Here is a 16664-nt window from a genome sequence, read left to right as displayed (position 1 = left end):
AGGGCTGTTGATTGACTGCTGTGTCCCCAGATCCTCGGGTAGCACTTTGGATGAATACTGATCAATTCAAAACACTGTCCTTCTCTGACACCATCCTTGGATCACCTACAGCATTTCTCTTGGCCACGGAAAACAAGCCTGCTTCCCGAAGGACTTGAACTAATGAGGGAATGGATCCATAGTGCATTTATTAACCAGCACCCTTGGCAGGCAGGTCCTGGCTCTGTCACCTTACTGGCCGTATTACTTCCCATCAGTTGCTTTATTCTTCAAGTCTGGGCTTGTCGATAGAATGGGAATACTGGTCCCCACTCCTTAGTGTTACCGGGTAATAGTTAAAGAGCCAAACGTTTACTGTCATTTTTGTCAAGCAGCCTGCAGCCAACAAGTCTGACTTCCGTAGCATACCAAAGATGGGGTGGGGGCGGGGAGAGGTATCAAACGCTTAATTCGGGGGAAAAAATCCGGGCTGAACAATGGGGCTACTGGGGACGGCGCTAGAAACATTCTGCTCGCATTAACGATACTTAATGAAATGTTGTGTAACCCTCAACCCAGACCGCGTCTTCCACTCGCCACTTAGGGCCCGTTAGGGTATCTGCTACATCGGCCAACATCACTTTGGGCCGATGCCGTTCCACGGTCCCAATGGTTGCGAAGAGGGGAAGGACAGGGCCCCGGAGCACCGAGAACTCTCACCGGGGCTGGGGTCGACCTTCCCTAGCAGCAGCGCGGAAGCCCCCGGGTCACCTTGACGACCAGGCCTAGGACCCCGTGGGAAATCGCAGCCCCGCCAGCCTCGTCCCTCTCCATAGAGGGGTGCCCGGAGAGAAGACCTCCTTGGCAAGGACGTAGAAAGAGATGGGGGGCGTGGAGAAGAGTAGGACAAGAGAAGAAAGATTATCCGTGGAAGGGGCCGCGTGATTCCTCTACGCCTTTTGTCACTGACAGTAGCGGAGGAATTAGAAGTGACTTTTAAAAAATATTGCAGACAGGCAGTTTCCAAAGGCACCCCTGCAGAGCGCGGAACTGCAGAAGCGCGGCAGGTCCTCCGTCGCGTCCCCTGCGCCTGCCCGCTGGCGGCCCAGGAGGCGGAAGGCCGGGGTCGAGGGGAACCGGGAACCGGAAGTGCAGGCAGGCTGCCTCCTTCGTTGCTGTTGCTGCCGCCATATGCGTTCGCTTTGCTCAGGTAAGGTTTGGCCTTCTGTACCATCCATTTCCATCTGCGTTTCTCTGCATCCGCCCTGTTGCGTGGACTCCTGATGCGCCTTCCGCAGGCTATAGCCTGGTCTGTGGGGCCTAGTTGGGTTGTTATTTTCATCACTTGCCTCCCTTTGGAGAGCAAAGAGCTGGCGGGGGGGCGGTAGGGAAGCTAGAAAGGCTCAATTCAAGATGGTGGCCGCGGCGCCATTGTGTTCCCTCGCTTTCGGCGCCTCCGGCGGGTCCCTTGTTTACTGGCGACCCTGGAGACGGTGAGAGGCGGCGCTAGGCGTCCTCTGCCCTGGGCATTTTGCGGAGGGCGGGGCTCTTTTCACGCCCCCTCTGATTTTTGGGTCTTCTTGGCCCGCGGTGGGACTCGGAGGAGTTTTTTTATCTCGACTTGCTCGCCTTGATGGTGAGCGCTTTCCAGATGTTTTGGAGAGATGTCGTTGTGTGTGTTTCGGAGAGGAGCCTCCCCTGCGGAGTGACGCGGCGGTGACGCGGCGCCGCTGGGTTAAGGCTCCGTGAAAGCCGGGTGTCAGGCTCGCAGCTGGTACCCTTCTCCGTCGTGTGATGCAGAGGTGAACGTTCTTCTCCCGGCGGAGCCGCGTCTCTTGCCCCCGCTCCCGCCATTAGCCAATTACACAGCGGTTTCCTGGGCTCCAGGTGGAGGTCACCGAGCTGGGAGGGGAAGGGCAGCCACATGATGTTTTCATTTTGACAGGTGAGCGCTTTGCGCCGTGATGACGCTCATCTATCACCCTGGACTGATGGCTGCCGCTTTAGGGGCTCGCCGTTCGGGATCGCGGGGAAAGGGCCGCAGGGGCTGTCTTGGTTCTATTTCCGTTCTGCACTCGTCGTATTTTGCCTTTCATCACCTGTTCTTTTTCCTTCGCGGTGGTGTTTACAGGGGAGTGTGTGAGCGGAGACCCCCCCCCTTCCCTTTCCTTGGTTTCTCCTCTGATGATGAGCTTGTTGGGAACGTGCGGCCTGGCTGCCTCCCCTGAAGCCACGTTTTCTGTTCCCTGGTTACCTTTGCGTTTGCGTTTTGCGCTTATGTTTTACTGGCAGGTCAAGGCTTTACAGTTTAGGGACAGTGGGGTCTGGGGAGGATGCCGCAGAGGTGCTGAAGGCGCTGCTTGTGACTGGTGTCCTTTTTTCCTTCTAGCTCTTCTGTCAAACCAGTGTGTCTTCTGCTCCCTAAGCCCCCGCCGTCCTCCCTCGTTTTAGCTTACTCTCCAGCGAACCCGTTCAGAGACCCCTCCCTCTCACCCACCTGCCGCCCAGTTATGGCAGAGAATGACGTGGACAATGAGCTCTTGGACTATGAAGACGACGAGGTGGAGACGGCAGCGGGGGGAGACGGGACTGAGGCCCCTGCCAAGAAGGACGTTAAGGGCTCCTACGTCTCCATCCACAGCTCTGGCTTTCGGGACTTCCTGCTCAAGCCAGAGTTGCTCCGGGCCATTGTTGACTGTGGTTTCGAGCATCCGTCGGAAGGTAAATCTCCTCTCGGGCACAGGGCACTTGTTCGGTGCCGGAAAGGTCCCAGAAACACGTGTTTGTGGTCTCTCAGTGGCCCGGGCTTAGGTTGGGGTAGACTAGGGGACGCGGAGGTGCTGGAAGGACCGGGAACTGTCTGGTCAGTAGTGGAAGAGTCTGGCGTAGGGGGTGGCGTTACCTACAACGGTGTGTGAGTGCTGGTGACCCAGAAACAGCTTCGAGGACTACCCTTCGTCTGGCGACTGGCTGTTCTCGTCTGCTAGTTCTTAATTTTATCACCTCGACTCGTAGTTTTGAGTTTCTGGAGAGCAGCTGGCTGCCCCTGCAGTTCTGCTCTTTTGGGCCAGGCCAGCTCTGGTCTCTGGAGAGCTTTGTGGCTGGTGTGAAGGTGGCTGGCTTCTGGGTCAGGTACCCAGTTCTCTGTTCAGTAGGGTTACCTGACCCGAAGCGGGGCAGTCTAAGTGTGAGAAATGGCTGTGGCAGGCACTCAAATGTCATGGGTTGTTTAAGGGGAAGGCAGTGAGGACAGAGCCAGGAGCTTCACAGGTGAGCTGTTGGTAGGTGCAGGTGGGTTGTTAGGACTGGGGGCGGGGGGTTGGTTGGAGCTGGAGGAGGCTAAAGCTGGAAGGAACCAGGAGGGTCTTATTTGTCCCTTTTCTTCTATTTAGTTCAGCATGAGTGCATCCCTCAGGCCATTCTGGGGATGGATGTCCTGTGCCAGGCCAAGTCAGGCATGGGGAAGACGGCAGTGTTCGTGCTGGCCACGCTGCAGCAGCTGGAGCCGGTCACTGGGCAGGTACAGCTGCGGGGAGCTCTGCGGAGGGCATTTCGGTTAGGAATGTTTGGGCAGGGTGTTTGGTTTTTTTTAAGGTCCTCACCTGAGAATATGTTTGTTGATTTTAGTGAGGGGGGGAGAGAAAGAGAAAAGGGAAACACCAGTGTGAGAGAAGCATTGTCTGCCTCCCGGATGTGCCTGACTGGGGGCTGAACGCCCTAGCAGAATTTGGTGTTTGGGGTGACGCCCCAACCCGCTGAGCCACCTGGCCAGGGCGGAGCATGGTGTTCTCACCTTAACTGCGAGGTGATGCCTTGGGAGCCTTGAGTGCTTGTTGCTAAGATGGCCTCTGTCACCCTGGAGGCCATGGGGAGTATTTTGTAGCAGTCCTGGCTTAATGAATGAGATCTCAGAGTTGACGTTGTTCGTGTCCTTCCCGGTGTGCTCTGGTGATAGTCCCTTCCCCAGAGGGACAGCGAAGGGGTTACTATTTTTCCGTCTCCTTACCCCCAAGGTGTCTGTGCTGGTGATGTGTCACACTCGGGAGCTGGCTTTTCAGATCAGCAAGGAGTACGAGCGCTTCTCTAAATACATGCCCAATGTCAAGGTAAGCCAGGGTAGAGAGACCTGGGGGTGTGAGCGTTTGGGGAGTTGGAGGCATTAGAGACCTGGAGACCGGCAGGCCTTATGTTCCGCAGAAGTCGAACACCTGTGTGTGAACCTCTGTTCCATCTCGTGGTGAGTTCCTGCAGACTCCGGGGTACAAGGGGTTTACGTTCTGGGGCTTACTTGGATTCGCATTATAAATTTTGGAGAAGCTTTAGCTTTCCGGGGTTTTTAACACATCGTATAAATACCCTTGTGCAGCAGGAGACTGGGCGACTGGGCTAGAGAGGGTGCTTACCACGGCACCCTCCTCCTGCCTGCTGCTTCTTGATGCTGACATTCCGAACCGTTTCAGTGTGCTGTGGTGACAGTTTGAGATTTGGGGGGGATATGTATGGCAAGAGAAGGCCAGAAATTCCAACATGGCTGTAGTGTGATGGGATTTTTGAGAATTAAGAAAAGAAAAGGTTTTATTTATTTTTAGAGAGAGGGGAAGGGAGTGAGAAAGGGCAGGGGGAGAAACATCAGTATGTGGTTGCCTCTAGCACGCCCCCTACTGGGGGCCTGGCCCACAGCCCAGGCACCTGTCCTGAGCGGGGATCGAGCGGAGACCTTTTAGTTTGCTGATTGGCACGCAGCCCACTGACCCAGACCGTTCAGGGCTGAGAATCTTTAAAGGGGCAGAAATGGAAAGCTGTCTGGGGCCACAACAAAACTGGCTTGAGTTGTTCCTCTTGTATAAAGTTGATGTATATAACTTCCTACTGTCCTGGCTAGAAGGGTGTGAAGAGTAGTACCTTTGTTGAGAGTGTTACAGTTTTTCCTTGTTATAGTTAAATAAAGAAATTGAAGTACTGGCCGGCAATGCCTGCATGGTAAAAATGCTTCTGTAGTCTGGAAGGCCTCGTAACGAAGAGATTTGTGTTGTCACATGTCTTATTCCACTTTATAGAAGATAATCACACGTTGACTCTTTAAGTTCTAATCGTTCTTTGAAACCAAGCATTGGGCACTGTTTCCTCCAATTTATCAACTTACAGGCTTTTTGACTTAGTTCCTCTGTGGTGGTCTTTTTGAAACGTTAGTTTTAACTTTCTAAATACGATCCGAATGCTACACACACGCACACACACACGTGCGCACGCGTGTAGGTGTCTTCACGTAAACCTCTGTTTTTACACCGTCAGCGGTGCTTACTTTCCGTCCTTTCTCCCAACAGTCTTGGAGGCCAGAAGGGAGTTTCCATTGTTAGGACAATGGAAGTAATTTATTACTGAGCACGGTCGTGAGCTCGGATTGCCCTTGCTCCTCTGCAGGTCCAGCTCGTCACCTTGGTGACAATGTTCTTGGTGTCAAGATCAAATACAAATTGTCAAGACTTTTTTTTTTTTTTCCCTTAAAATTATGCTACAGTGACTTGAAGCTGGGCCAGTTCTGCAGAGTCCTGTCTCTGGATTCATCTGGTTTCTCCTTCATGGTTGTGTTCAGCTTGTGCTTTTCCCCCAGTATTTCCTATAAACTAAGTTTATATTTGAAAGCTAAACTAATTAAACATTTTTGGCAAGAATTCTTCATAGGTGATGCTGTATACCTCCTGTTTTGTTGTAAACCTGGGTGTCCCACAATTAGTGATTTTAGATTTCCTCTGGAATTACAGTCACCACAGTCTGTCTTACCCATCCCCCCACCCCACCCCACCAGCTAGAAAGCAACTTACGGTGTTGATACTGTACTAGGACCCACAATTGCTTCATTGTGAGACACTCCTTTCTCCTGCATTGGCAGGTCGCGGTGTTTTTTGGTGGTCTGTCTATCAAGAAGGATGAAGAGGTGCTGAAGAAGAACTGCCCGCATATCGTCGTGGGGACCCCTGGCCGCATTCTCGCCCTTGCTCGAAATAAGAGCCTCAACCTCAAACACATTAAACATTTCATCTTGGATGAATGTGATAAGATGCTTGAACAGCTCGGTGAGCGGCAGTGCTGGGGCTGGGCTAGGGGTCTGGGACCGTCCCTTTGGAGCCAGATGATACTACCTGATTCGGGAGCATTAGGGCCAGGACGACTCAGTCTGTTGCCCCTGACGGATGGCTCCGGCTCCCTGGGTTGGTCTTTGTTGTGCTTTTGAAGCAACCTTGGTGCTAGATAGGACAGTGTGACCCAGGGCAAGCACGCAGTGGGCCCGACAGCTGGAGTGTGATACGTGCGCAGTGTTTGCAGGTGGCTGGGGCTTGGGGAGAGGGCAGTGGGGAGAAGGGACTCGTAAGGGGCAGTGGTTTTCAAAGGTCGTGTTCTTGGGTGTCTCTATGATGGGCTCTGTCCCTGTCTCATAGTTGTGGGCTTTGGGGTTTCGTCATATTTCTTTCCTGGGTAAAATACACAGCTGGAATCTGATCCCAAATCTTTATCCCAAATTCATTGCTCTTTCTACTGTATTATTAGTGTGGATGTGGTTTCATAAGGGTGGAGAAAATGGAGTAGAGAGAGACCTGAAGCAAGTCTGTCCTTGAATTGATGCTTGTTTACCTACTCCCAGCAGTCTTAACCTCGCCGGGAAGCATGTCTCTGGTCTTTGTGGAAGCCGCGAGCCGCTCTTCCCCTTTTGTCCCCTGCAGACATGCGTCGGGATGTGCAGGAAATTTTTCGCATGACCCCCCACGAGAAGCAGGTCATGATGTTCAGTGCCACCTTGAGCAAAGAGATCCGCCCAGTCTGCCGCAAGTTCATGCAAGACGTAAATACCCTTCTACCTTCTCCCCTTCCGCTCCCCGCCCACTGCCTTCTCCCCGTCCGTGCCCTCCTCCTCCAGACTCCCTGGTCCTTCAAGTGCCGAGAAGGGGCACGATCCCATCTGGGAGTGACGACTCCTTGAAGAGACGAACAGAGGCAGAGATAGCTAGTGTCAGGTTCCGCGCGGGCGCCAGGGAAATTCCGGAAGACTTGGTCGGGTTAACTTGAGAGCGGGTAGTGTTCCGACTTTTTTTTTTTAAAAAATCACAGCATTTTTGAACCTCTTCTCCCTCTTGGGCGAGGGCAGGATTTTCTGCCCTACCACCTGCCCGTCGACTCCTACATACCCCTACAGCCACGCACCCTCAAGGTGGCATCCAGCATACAACTGGAGCCTTGTGCTCCCCAAAACTCATTACCTCCCGGTGGCAGGAGAGCAAGAGAGGGACAGACGGCAGGGCATGTCTGAAAGAAGAGCAAGCAGCACAATGAATGTGCTCCCTCCCCGCCTTCGGCACCTCAGTCCCCACCCCTACTCCTTCCCACGCACACCTCACACCCACATGGAACTCCGGTTGATGTGAGCTGGCGGCAGAGAGAAGCTTCGTGGCGCGGCGGGAGAATTCGGACAGCACCCAGCGGTGGATGGCGGCAGCGGAGGCCGCAGGGAAACCTGACCAGGAAGCTGAGGACCAGCCAGCCTCTTTTTCCGTTCCCGGTTTTTTTGCTGAACCCAAGGCGTGCCGTGCTCCTCGTTTCTCCCTTATGTATTGGGGTGGGGAAGGGTGTCCTGAATGGGGTGGCAGGTTTTTTTTCTTTTATTTCGTACTCAGGGCAGAGGGGTGTAGGAAAGGTAAAGGGAGGCGGTCCACTTAATGAGACCAGGTGGGTGAGGGACTGGGCTGGATGGCCCGGTGCATAAGCAGCGGAGTGCGTCGCTCCCCTCCCCGCTCTGCCCCTTGTCTGTAACTGGACTTAGGGCTGCAGTGAGATGCGAAGGGGGCTGTGCACCTTCCTTTTGGGAAGCCCGCCTTCTGCACTCAGCTCCTGGTCACGTCCTTGTGACGCACGTCCGTTCCCGAAGTCTTGGACCCTGGGGCTTGACGTTAACTATGTCCCCGAGTTAGTGAAGAGTGCTAGGAAATTTGGGCTCTGAAATTGGGTTTTGTGTCAGTTTCTTTTTAACGCTACCTTCCTTCCCTTCAAGGGTTGTGTTGTTTTGGTTTTTTAAAAGGTAACTGCATATCCGCATCTCTTGAGTTTCTAAGTGTCACTTCCTGGCACCTTCCCTGTAACACTGCGGATGGTCTGACTCTTAGCTCAGAGACCAGTCTCATCCAGAACTATTCCCTCGTGGTCCAGGCAAGTCGTTACGCACCTGGAGTGATTTTTGCTGCTGCTTTCATGGCATTTTGATTATATCTAGTTGAGCGTTCCGTCGCAACGTGGACGTGACCGTCCTAGCGGAGAGAGCACTCAAATGGAGCAGTCTGTCCTCCCCCCACACTCCTGCACCTGCTCCGATGGAATCGTCCTGACCTCGAGTCAGTGCTTCCGATCATTTCCCAGTTTGGGTCATATTTCTTCCTTTGAAAAGCTTGTATTTTTTCTTTCATCACCTCCATTTGAGGTAGTGGCATCTTGCCACTGGGTGGTTTCTCTATTCCTTTTCCTCCTTGCACAGGTCCTTTCTCATGAGTTTTCAGTTTAGAACCTCACAGATAGGAAGGGCGTTAGGTCTAAGATGGAAGAGAGCATATTAAACGGGGTGTTTTGGGGGTGGGGTGAGGTTTTCAGTCTTCTCTCTCCTCCCCATCCCCCCATGGGGTGTATTGGAGATCAGCTTCCTCCACCCCCCCAGGTTTAACCCCCCCACTCTGCCCTCCCGTTCCCTACCCCTTCCTCCCCTCCCCCTCAGCCAATGGAGATCTTCGTGGATGATGAGACGAAGCTGACGCTGCATGGGTTGCAGCAGTACTACGTGAAACTGAAGGACAACGAGAAGAACCGGAAGCTCTTTGACCTTCTGGATGTCCTTGAGTTCAACCAGGTCAGTCGTTCAAGGTCCAGTAGGAGGACGAGCACATCTCCCAACAGGAGCGGAAATCTGTGTTCGGTACCCTGTTACTGAAAAAACTGCATATGTGATGTGAGAGTGTCAGAACTTCTATTAACTGGAATTTATTGTAAAGTGAGAATGTCTTGGAGCCAAATATGAGCGAGGTGGGAACTGCTGTACTGCTCTTGCTGGCACAGACAGGCAGTCAGTAAACAGAGTAGTGAACGTCAAACAGTAAAACCCTTAAAGGGCTTTTTAGTCAGGTGGTAAAAGTCCCAAAATACTTTCATTCTGTTAGGTTCTTAAGTTTATTTTTGCACTATTTATGTATTTATTTTTTAAGGTTTTATTTACTGTTTAGAGAGAGAGGAAGGAAGGAAGGAAGGAAGAGGGAGAGAAATATCAATGTGTGGTTGCATCTTATGCACCCCATGCTGGGGACCTGCCCTGCAACCCAGCCATGTGCTCTGACTGGGAATCGAACCAGCGACCCTTTGGTTTGCAGGCCGGCAGTCAATCCACTGAGCCACACCAGCCAGGGCTGTTTTTGTACTATTTATTGAGAAGTGTTTCATCACTTTACCTGTTACACAGCTTATTTGCACTAAAAATGATCTAGGATTAGGATAAAGTTAGTATTTATAGCAGAAGAGGAAGTACATGGTAGGAACAGAGGAATTCCTGTAGAAGAGTAATTGCTGAAGACTCCTTTCCCACACAATCTCGCACATGCACGGACCCACGTCCCTGCGCGTCGCAGGTGGTGATCTTTGTGAAGTCCGTGCAGCGCTGCATTGCCCTGGCCCAGCTCCTGGTGGAGCAGAACTTCCCAGCCATCGCCATCCACCGTGGGATGCCCCAGGAGGAGAGGTACACTGGACATGGGGAAGGTCTTGTGTGTCCTTGGGAGAACAAGACTATGACAAAGAGAGAAGGGACTCACATATTTCTAATTTCCTTTCTTACAAAGGCTTTCTCGCTATCAGCAGTTTAAAGATTTTCAACGACGAATTCTTGTGGCTACCAACCTGTTTGGCCGAGGCATGGACATCGAACGGGTGAACATCGCCTTTAACTACGACATGCCTGAGGACTCCGACACCTACCTGCACCGGGTACGCCCCGCAGCCACCGGGCACTCGGTGGCCTCTCCCGCTTGTGCTGCTTTCCGTGTCCTCACAGCACACGTCTTCACCCCTCCTCTCCGATGTTCTCTTCCTTGGGGTCTTCCGGTCCTACCTTCCGTCTCCTTCCAGGTGGCCAGAGCAGGCCGGTTTGGCACCAAGGGTTTGGCGATCACGTTTGTGTCGGATGAGAACGACGCCAAGATCCTCAACGACGTGCAGGACCGCTTTGAGGTCAACATCAGCGAGCTGCCTGACGAGATAGACATCTCCTCCTACAGTGAGTCCTGGCGACAGCAGTCGGCTCCTCCAGCCTCTGTGACTCCTCGTTCCTTAGTGTGTTTGTCTTCAGTCCCGTAATGTGCGTAAAACCCTAGCACGTGATGGATGCTTGCCCGGTCGAGATGTTTAATTGACCTTCATGTGGGGTCTTTTCTCTCATCAAATTTTGTCTTTCCCACCCCCAAGTCTGCCCTTCGGCCCCAGACCCTGCCCAGACATCTGCACGTGTGGGCGTGTGTACTTCTGCCACCCTCACTTCTCCTGTTTCCTGTCTTACTCTGACTGCCCTGTTTTCTCTTCAGTCGAACAGACACGATAGAGGACTCGGCCACCGCTCCTGGACTGTGGCGGTCTGTTCCTCTTCAAGAGATGACACCAGGCGTGGGGGTGAAGGAGACACTACTGCCACCTACCCCGACAGCCCCCAGCCCCGCCCCATGCCTTCCCTCTTTTGCATCATCCCTTCTAAACCCCCATTTCCTTATTTGTCAGAACTTTTTTTTAAACAAAACTAAAAAACACATGCGTCTCTTGTGTCTGTGAGCACTCCTTCCTTTTATTGGATCTGGGGTGAGGCGGTTTCAGGTCATGTGGAGCTGAGGTGGTCGGGGGAAGGAGCATAGAGGGGATGTGACTAAAAAGACCGCAGAGGTCGCCGCCCCCGCACCGCTGTCTGGCTTCCGGCCCTCCGTGCAGGTGACCTGTTTTCCTTAGTAGCTTGGGGGAGGCTGCTACGTTTCCAGCCAGAAGGACTCGGGGTCGCAGGTAGCGTGTGGTGTTCCAGTGCAGGAGAGCGAAGTGGGAGCTGGCGGGAAGCTTAGGTTTCTCTCCCCAGGCTCTCACGGTGTCTCCTCATCTGCTCCTTCAGCTTCTGGATCTTGAGCACCAGGGCCTGTGCTTCCCAGGCCCCCTCTTGCCCTTCCAGCAAGGCCTGGTATATCTCCAGCTGCTGCTCCAGCAGCTCCTCGGCCTGGGCCAGCGCCGCGCTGTGCCTGGGGCCCTGGGGGAGGGGACAGAGAGGGCGCTGAGGCTTGCTGGGAGTCAGGAATTCTGCCTCTAGGTTTTGATTAGATTGAGCGGAGCTTCCTTTCTGGGCATAGGCCCTTCAGGAAGGGGGTGGGCAGATACAGGTCACTGGCCCAGGGGCTGTAACTGGACTCATTGTAGAAGGAGGAAGGAGAGAACTGCTTGCCCCTGTCCCTCCCCCCCACCACCAGAAATAATTAACTGTTAGATGAGGGGAAATTCCTGCTCTAGAACTCAGTGGACTGTGGGGTGGGGGGTGCTGGGAAAGTGAGCCCTGAGGTCTAGCAGGGTTGGGGTGGGGGACCAGCTCCAGGGATCTGGATTGGCTACCCTCAGCAGGCCTGTGGTGCTGGATGACAATGAGGCCCCCCTCCCAATCTCCCCTCATGCTTTGCACTCCTGGTGCCACTTACCGTGCTGGGGGGCCTCATCTTCCCACTGCCTCTGGAGCTGGTCTGCTCTTCCGTGCTTGCCTCAGGGCTCTGGGAGCAGCAGCACCTCTGGGATCCTTCAGGGGCCAGGGGCCAGGAAGGCAGGAGGAGGCGGCGGCCACAACATCGGGAGAGCCAGGTTAGGAGGACCATGGCGGGTGAGGCAGAGAGCTATCTGAGCTGCCCAACAGCCACCGGGAACTGGCTTCTCCCGGCCTGTTGTCTCGCTTCAGTGCCTGGCCCTGCCCCGGCCCCTGCCCTCACCTCCCTCCCAGCCTGGCACTGGGCAGAATCCTGTTCCTGCTGTGAAAATGTTCCTGCTAGTTAAGGCAGAACTGGATTTAGAACACATGCTCAGCCTGCCACACCTTGCACCCATTTTTCTTAGCCCCGTACCTGTACTTCCTCCCCTCCGTTTTGTAGGGTGGGGGTTACATCATTGGTTTTGTGGAGGAGGAAGTGGGCTCACAGGGTTTCGCCCATCGCTCGTCGGGCAAGCACCTGTTGGTGCCTGCTCCAGGCTCCGCAGCTGGGGGCTCACACTGAAGACTGCCTGGCATGGTTTTTGAAACAACCTAACACTCCCAGTAGCCATAGAAACAGGTAAAATAAAATTTGCTGTGAAAGCCCCTATGTCACGTTTTATGTAAGAACCAGGACACACGACATTGTATCTACAACTTCTGTTTGTCCTACTGATGCTGTTGTTTCAAAACTCACTATCTCCATCTTCAGACTGCAGGTCTTCAGCATTTTTGAGCAACTACACAAACTTTTCATTTGTTCAAGGAAGACACTTTTCCCCTTTGCAACACGTGTATCTCTGTACCACTTCAGAATGGGCTCCTCACGCAGGACTTCAGCTTTGTAAAAAAGCACCACTATTTGCTGGAAGGCTTTCATGAAGGGAACGTTGTCATAGCAATACCCCTGAATCTTCAGTAACAGAGTCAGCCTGAGTAGTAACGGCCGCAGGGAGAGGGCTGCATTGCTCCTGGGGCTTGATGGCCTCCTCTGCTACAAGCTCCTCGGTTTGTTCCATGGCATGGTGCCCACTGCACCAGCCCAGGCCATTCAGTGACAATGGGTTTAGGGATGTTTTTCATCTCCTCGATACACAAAATTATATCCTCAAATGCATCACCATGGGACATTTGTTCTTGAAGTTCTTTCTGGAGTTCCTATGGTCTGCTGATTCTGAACATACTCCGAAGGCTCTTTTAAGCGTGCCTCACTAAAGTACTTTGTGAAGCGCTCGATGCTTTGCTTATTGGCAGGAAAAAGTTCCATCGGTCTGTTATCCATGCTGACTTTCTGAAGACTTGCAGCTACTGCACTGAATCTTTTTCATTTACCCATGATTTAAAGAGCCTGAAAAAAGCTGCTGAAACCTTTAACCAAATTCTCACTATAAAGGCCATTAAGAATGGATGCATTAAGTGTTCTATTAGCTGGAAGAACATCAGTCAACATAGCCAGCTGGTTCCTTTCCAACTCTGAAAAACCCTTTAAGAACGGCAGCCCTGGCTGGTGGGGCTCAGTGGACTGAGCATTTGCTTGTGAACCTAAAGGTTGCTGGTTCAATTCCCAGTCAGGGCATGTGCCTGGTTTGTGGCCAGTTCCATGGCTAGGGGAGTTCAAGTTAAAAAACATCAATCAGCGGAAGAAACGTCAAACATGATTGATCAAACATCAATCAAACATGCCTGCAACCGAGGCATGCACCCTGACTAGGAGTTGAGCCCGCTACCCCTTGTTTGGCAGGCCAGCACTCAATCCACTGAGCCACACCAAAATGCTCTTCTGAAGCAGGTGCTAGGCAGACCTGAGAGCTGGTGTGAGTTCATGCCCACCCCACAAGGGTCAGCAGTGAACCCACGGATTAACCTCTAAGACCCCTTCTCCTCCAGGGTTTCCACCCTACAATCAGGGTGTCAAGAAAGGCTCCACACACTGGGACTAAGACCCCACCACCCAACCTCCTCATCCCCATCGACAGAGCCCAAGTGAGGACCCAACCCCCTGCTCCTCCCCCCTCTCTCACGGACTCACCACCATCTGCCCTGAAGCCACCAGGACTGACCTCATTGTGTCCTTTTCCCTGTTTGTCTCAGTCACCCCTGGTCCCCCAAACATCCTGCACACTCATCTCCACAGGCTCTGAAGACCCCACTCTGTCCTCTCACACACCCCTCCTCCCCAACCCCTGAAACCTGCCACTGCACCCTAGGGCCAGCTGAACCTGCACAGCCCTCCCCCAGGATGTCCCTGTACCTCGCAGCTGTGACAGGAACCCGGGGCTCCCTGAGGCCACGGCTGCCTCTGAATCCTCCTTGGGGTTTCTTCCCTCTGATAGACCTTGTACCATAAGTTCCGCACTCTTCCCTAAACATTTTCCTTCCTTCCTTCCTTCCTTCCTTCCTTCCTTCCTTCCTTCCTTCCTTCCTTCCTTCCTTCCTTCTTTCCTTCCTTATTCCTTCCTTCCTTCCTTCCTTCCTTCCTTCCTTCCTTCCTTCCTTCCTTCCTTCCTTCCTTATTCCTTCCTTCCTTCCTTCATTCCTTTTTTAAAAAGATTTTATTAATTTATTCCTAGAGAGAGAGGAGGGAGGGTAAAGAGTGAGAGAAACATCAATGTGTGGTTGCCTCTCACACAACCCCCACCAGGGACCTGACCCATAACGCAGGCATGTGCCCTGACTGGGAATCAAACCAGCGACCCTTTGGTTTGCAGGCCGGCACTCAATCCACTGAGCCACACCAGCCAGGGCTAATTTTGGTTTTTATATATATGCAAATTCTTCGATACTCTTCCCTTTCAGAGATGGAGTAATTTTCTCCTCTTGAGTATAGGCTGGACTGACTTCTGACTGATGAGTAAGGCTGATGTCATGGTGCGTGACACGTGGTCTAGGACACAAGATTCGTTGCAGCTTCTGTCTTGGTTGCTCTCTCTTTGGTCACTTGCTCTGGGGGAAGAAGCTACCCAGTCATTCAATGCCTTGTGGAAATGTCCGCATGGTTAGGTACTGAGGTCTCCTGGGACTACCCGGGAAGGAAATCAGGCCTCTTCCAGCAGCTACATGGGCAGGCCGTGTTTCCTGCAAGCCCTCCAGCCCAGTGAGCCGTCTCAGATACAGCCCTGACTGCCAACTTGACCGCCACCTTGAGAGAGGCCCTTGATCTAGCAGCACTTAGGTAAACCTCTCTGGGATTCCCGACCCGGGGAAACTGTGGAAGGTCACAAATATTTTGTTGCTGTGACCTGCTAAGTTTTGGTAATTTTTATGCTGCAATACATAATAGTGTCCAAAGAAAGGATGAACTATTGCACTTTAGTTTTCATTTCCTTTAAATGAATTATAAGATATTAAACATGTCATTTGATTTTAAGATTTAAGAATTTCCATGGTTAAGAGGCAGGATGCATTTTATTATCAGTCATAACAATCTATTTCTTTGAACTTCAGTATTTAACCATGACCCAAATAAACACTGAAGACTAGGTTGTGCCAGGTTGATTCTATGATGGTCTGTAACAGTCACTCCGGTTATTCACCTTCCCCAGTTATTCAATCAAACACTAACGTAGGTACTGCTTGGAAGGGATTTTGCAGCTATTAACTAAGGTCTCAAATCAGTTGACCTTAAGACAAGGGACTATGCTGGGTGGGACTGTCCTAAGCAGGTGAGTCATGATTGGGGTTCCTCCTAAACAAGGAGATTCCAAGGCTGAGCATAATTCAGTGTGATATTTTGTCCACTGAGGGCTTTAAAAACAGGCCTTCCTGGGAAGCAGACTGCTGGTGGGCACTAGGTCTTGGGAGTAGCCCTCCCTCAAACAGGGACCTCAGACCTACAAGTGGAAAAACTAAATTCTGCTAAAAATCTCTACATGTTTAAAGGACCCTGAACTCAGGGTGAAGACACAGCTTTGTGACACCCTGACCTGAGAACCCACCCACACCCCGCCTGGGTTTCTCACTAAGGAACCGTGAGCAAATAAATGGGGGTTGTTTTTCAGACACTAAGTTGTGGTTGAAATCATCTTTCCTTTATTCAATAATTAATTCAATACCTAGAATGTACCAGGAACAGCTTCATGGGCTGGGATACGACTTTGACCTAGACAGCCCAAAGTCCGTATGCTCACGTGTCTTACATTCTAGAGGCTTTGTGTGAGTGGCATGGGAGACACTGGAGTTTTGTAAGAAATGACGCATCCTGACTCAGCAGGATCGCCATTCCCTGGGGAGAGAATCTCCACAGAGGGCAGGTGAGGGGGTGGCGCTAATCACAATCAAGAGTGAGAAGGGGATGGAGACAAAGGGGAGAAAAGGCCTGAGGGGTGAGAGAGACAGAGCGGCTGGAGAAGCAGAAAGTGAGGAAAAGAAGTGGAGGTAGAGATTCAAACGCAGTGGAACTCTCGGATCTAAATATGTTGGCTTACAGATCGTTCATAAACCTATCTACAGAGCCTGGCGGGATGTTCTTTGCATTTGGGATTGTGAACCCTGAGAAAGAAGACGCCTACTAAGATGGGCTCCTGGTGGCTAACTGGGCTAAAATTTAAAACAAACAAATCAAACCAAACCCCAGAACAGAGCCTAGCAGCCATTTCCACCCAGGGGCCTCTCAAGTAAACTGCATTTCAGGGGGAGGGGCCTGTTTGGATGGCCTGCTCTGCATTGGTCTCCAAACCGACAGCGGCTCTCTTCAGACCAATCAGGACAGTCACTTTTGGACAAATCAACTGGCCGTATTTGGAGCCTTCACTTTCAGGTTGAGGAAACAGTCATCAGGGACCAGGAGCAGGGACTTCTGTCCAAATAAGCCACTTCCCCTGGGCTGTGAGTCTCGTTCTGGCAGGTGTGGCTCAGTTGATTGGAGCGCCCTCACAGTCCTCTGAAAGGTCACCTGTTTCATCCCTGT

At 52.2% G+C, this 16664-nt stretch overlaps 2 protein-coding genes, 1 non-coding gene and 1 pseudogene across 7 annotated transcripts; 2 read left to right on the top strand and 2 right to left on the bottom strand.

Moving 5' to 3' along the window:
• The first annotated feature begins 1036 nt into the window (after positions 1-1036).
• DDX39B (DExD-box helicase 39B) lies at positions 1037-10812 on the top strand. 5 transcript variants are annotated; one of them, XM_024557613.3, is made up of 11 exons: positions 1037-1189; positions 2369-2700; positions 3372-3499; positions 3993-4085; positions 5870-6053; positions 6699-6817; positions 8732-8863; positions 9633-9742; positions 9843-9987; positions 10129-10276; positions 10581-10812. In XM_024557613.3, exons 2-11 carry the CDS (start codon positions 2490-2492, stop codon positions 10595-10597), a joined length of 1287 nt encoding a protein of 428 aa, XP_024413381.2. In that variant the 5' UTR covers positions 1037-1189; positions 2369-2489; the 3' UTR covers positions 10598-10812. The 5 variants fall into 5 exon arrangements, 4 of the variants coding, with proteins under 4 accessions (XP_024413381.2, XP_024413380.2, XP_045049417.2 ...); XM_024557612.3 differs by having other exon boundaries at positions 1095-1189; positions 2431-2700; XM_045193482.3 differs by lacking the exon at positions 1037-1189 and adding an exon at positions 1565-1781.
• LOC112302509 (small nucleolar RNA SNORD83) lies at positions 1899-1976 on the top strand. The gene has a single exon (XR_002974565.1). It is a non-coding gene; the product is annotated as a small nucleolar RNA SNORD83 (small nucleolar RNA).
• A 142-nt stretch (positions 10813-10954) lies between the features above and the next one.
• MCCD1 (mitochondrial coiled-coil domain 1) lies at positions 10955-12006 on the bottom strand. The gene is made up of 2 exons (XM_024557657.4): positions 11718-12006; positions 10955-11278 (listed from the first exon to the last, which is right to left on the bottom strand). Exons 1-2 carry the CDS (start codon positions 11886-11888, stop codon positions 11096-11098), a joined length of 354 nt encoding a protein of 117 aa, XP_024413425.1. The 5' UTR covers positions 11889-12006; the 3' UTR covers positions 10955-11095.
• A 163-nt stretch (positions 12007-12169) lies between these two features.
• On the bottom strand, positions 12170-14284 carry LOC112302468 (eIF5-mimic protein 2-like; annotated as a pseudogene).
• Positions 14285-16664: the final 2380 nt, after the last annotated feature.

The sequence above is a fragment of the Desmodus rotundus genome, chromosome 11 (assembly GCF_022682495.2).
Source record: "Desmodus rotundus isolate HL8 chromosome 11, HLdesRot8A.1, whole genome shotgun sequence".
In the NCBI taxonomy this organism is placed as follows: domain Eukaryota; kingdom Metazoa; phylum Chordata; class Mammalia; order Chiroptera; family Phyllostomidae; genus Desmodus; species Desmodus rotundus.
This window is presented reverse-complemented; position numbering and strand designations above follow the sequence as displayed.

Excerpts from the sequence above, each read along its gene's own strand:
- DDX39B (XM_045193482.3), top strand. Across the intron at positions 8,864-9,632 it reads ATGTCCTTGAGTTCAACCAG|GTGGTGATCTTTGTGAAGTC; the intron begins GTCAGTCGTTCA and ends TGCGCGTCGCAG. Across the intron at positions 9,988-10,128 it reads CCGACACCTACCTGCACCGG|GTGGCCAGAGCAGGCCGGTT; the intron begins GTACGCCCCGCA and ends GTCTCCTTCCAG.
- MCCD1 (XM_024557657.4), bottom strand. The coding sequence starts at position 11,888 with ATGGTCCTCCTAACCTGGCTCTCCCGATGTTGTGGCCGCCGCCTCCTC. Across the intron at positions 11,279-11,717 it reads AGATGAGGCCCCCCAGCACG|GGCCCCAGGCACAGCGCGGC; the intron begins GTAAGTGGCACC and ends CCCCTCCCCCAG.